The 2325-nt window shown below is 36.7% G+C and overlaps 1 protein-coding gene across 1 annotated transcript; it reads left to right on the top strand.

Annotated features, from left to right (window-relative positions):
- Positions 1–686: 686 nt before the first annotated feature.
- On the top strand, positions 687–1625 carry LOC112665349 (olfactory receptor 2AJ1). Its single transcript, XM_025455002.2, has one exon. It carries the CDS (start codon positions 687–689, stop codon positions 1623–1625), a length of 939 nt encoding a protein of 312 aa, XP_025310787.1.
- The last annotated feature ends 700 nt before the right edge of the window (positions 1626–2325 follow it).

Raw genomic sequence — 2325 nt, 5'->3', positions numbered from 1 at the left:
CTACCTATTATTTTAGAAACATTTATAAATAATACCTTTTATTTTCTTTAAGCTTTATCCAAGTAAGAAATGAGACAGAAAATTGAATACTGTATCTATTCATTTACTCATGTATTTAAAATATATTGTTGAGCAACAACTATGTACCAGGCATTATTTCAGCCACTCATGTTATACAGTAAGCAAAACAAAGAGTTTACACTAGGACGTTTAAGTTCTGATAGGTTGGAATGAAAATACATAATAAATAATGTTCATAAGTTTATTTAACACATAAAAGTTGAAAAATGATTTACACAATACATCAAAACACAGCACAGTAAGGAGAAATAGATATGTTGGTATGTGGGGGGGGTATGAAGAATTTAAGTAAACTGTTCAGGAGGTGGTCTCTTTTAAAAAGTGACATTTGCAAAAGATTGAACCTGACTTAAGATTATGGAATGAAGACTCTGAGACTGCATGGAGTTAAAGCTTACTCAATATATGGAATATTATCAATTGATTCAAATACATGGCTATGTGGTAAAATAAGCCCACTTCAAAAGCTGGTTGAGAGTCTATTTACTATAATTGTAAAATATGCATCACACTCATTTTATTACACTTCTAAATGTAAATGAGATTGAGATGTGTATTACTGCATTTTAATTCTATTTTTATCTTTTAGGAAAAGAGTGGAATTCATGATGGGATGTGAGAATCAAAATTTCACCACTGATTTCATTCTTTTAGGACTCTTTTCTTCCTCCCAATCAAGTCAAATTTTCTTTTCCTTTATATTCATCATTTTTATGATGACTTTAACAGAAAACACAATCATGATCCTTCTTGTCCTCAGGGACTCGAGACTCCATACTCCAATGTATTTCCTGCTCAGCCACCTCTCTTTCATGGACATCTTGCATATTTCCAACATTGTTCCCAAAATGATCATCAACTTTCTCTCAGGCAGCAGAACTATTTCATTTGCAGGTTGTGGCTTCCAAATATTTCTATCCCTCACCCTCCTGGGTGGTGAGTGCCTTCTCCTGGCGGCAATGTCTTATGATCGCTATGTAGCCATCTGTCATCCACTGCACTATCACATTCTTATGAATGACTATGTCCGCAATCTCATGGCTGCAGGGTCCTGGATTGTTGGGACCGTCAACTCCATAGCTCACACGGTTTATGCCCTGCACTTTCCTTTCTGTGGCTCGAGAGCCATTGATCACTTTTTCTGTGAAGTCCCTGCCATGTTGAAATTGTCTTGTGAGGACACAACACTCTATGAACAAGGAGTTTATGTAAGTGGTTTAATTTTTCTACTTGTCCCTTTCTCCCTAATCTTTGTTTCTTATGTGCAAATTCTTCTTACTGTCCTTAAAATGAAATCATCAGAAGCACGTAAAAAGTCATTTTCTACCTGTTCCTTCCACATGATTGTGGTCACAATGTACTATGGGCCATTTATTTTCACATACATGAGACCCAAAGCATACCACACACCAGGCCAGGACATGTATTTGGCAATATTCTACACCATCATCACACCTACACTCAACCCTATCATCTACAGCTTTAGGAATAAAGATGTTCTGGAGGCAATGAAAAATATGTTAAAAAGTAAATTTCTCCATTAAAGATAGTAATACACTCAGCATAATACCCTCCAGTGTATTATGCTGAGTGAAGTAAGTCAATCAGAGAAAGACAAACATATGTTCTCATTCATTTGGGGAATATAAATAATAGTGAAAGGGAATAGAAGGGAAGGGAGAAGAAGTGTGTGGGAAATATCAGAAAGGGAGACAGAACATAAAGACTCCTAACTCTGGGAAATGAACTAGGGGTGGTGGAAGGGGAGGAGGCCAGGGGGTGGGGGTGAATGGGTGATGGGCACTGAGAGGGGCACTTGACACTGGGTGTTATTCTGTAAGTTGGCAAATTGAACACCAATAAAAAATAAATTTATTATTAAAAAACATTAAAAAAATAAAATAATAATTTAAAAAAAAAAGATAGTAATACAGGGGATCCCTGGATGGCAAAGCAGTTTGGCACCTGCCTTCAACTCAGGGCATGATCCTGGAGTCATGGGATTGAGTCCCACATCAGACTCTCTACATGGAGCCTACTTCTCCCTCTGCCTGTCTCTCTCTCTCTCTCTCTCTCCCTGTGTCTTTCATGAATGAATGAATGAATGAATGAATGAATGAAGTAATACAAATGCTTGAAGTTTGTCTTTTCTCTATTAATATTCAATGCTTAGAGGTTATCCATTATTCATATCTCTGGAGAGAAAATCAAAGTTCCTATTCCTCATGTGTGGAAAGAAGTGGA

The sequence above is a fragment of the Canis lupus genome, chromosome 14 (genome assembly GCF_003254725.2).
Source record: "Canis lupus dingo isolate Sandy chromosome 14, ASM325472v2, whole genome shotgun sequence".
In the NCBI taxonomy this organism is placed as follows: Eukaryota; Metazoa; Chordata; class Mammalia; order Carnivora; family Canidae; genus Canis; species Canis lupus.
The sequence above is the reverse complement of the archived record's forward strand: the minus strand, read 5'-3'. Positions and strand labels throughout refer to the sequence as shown.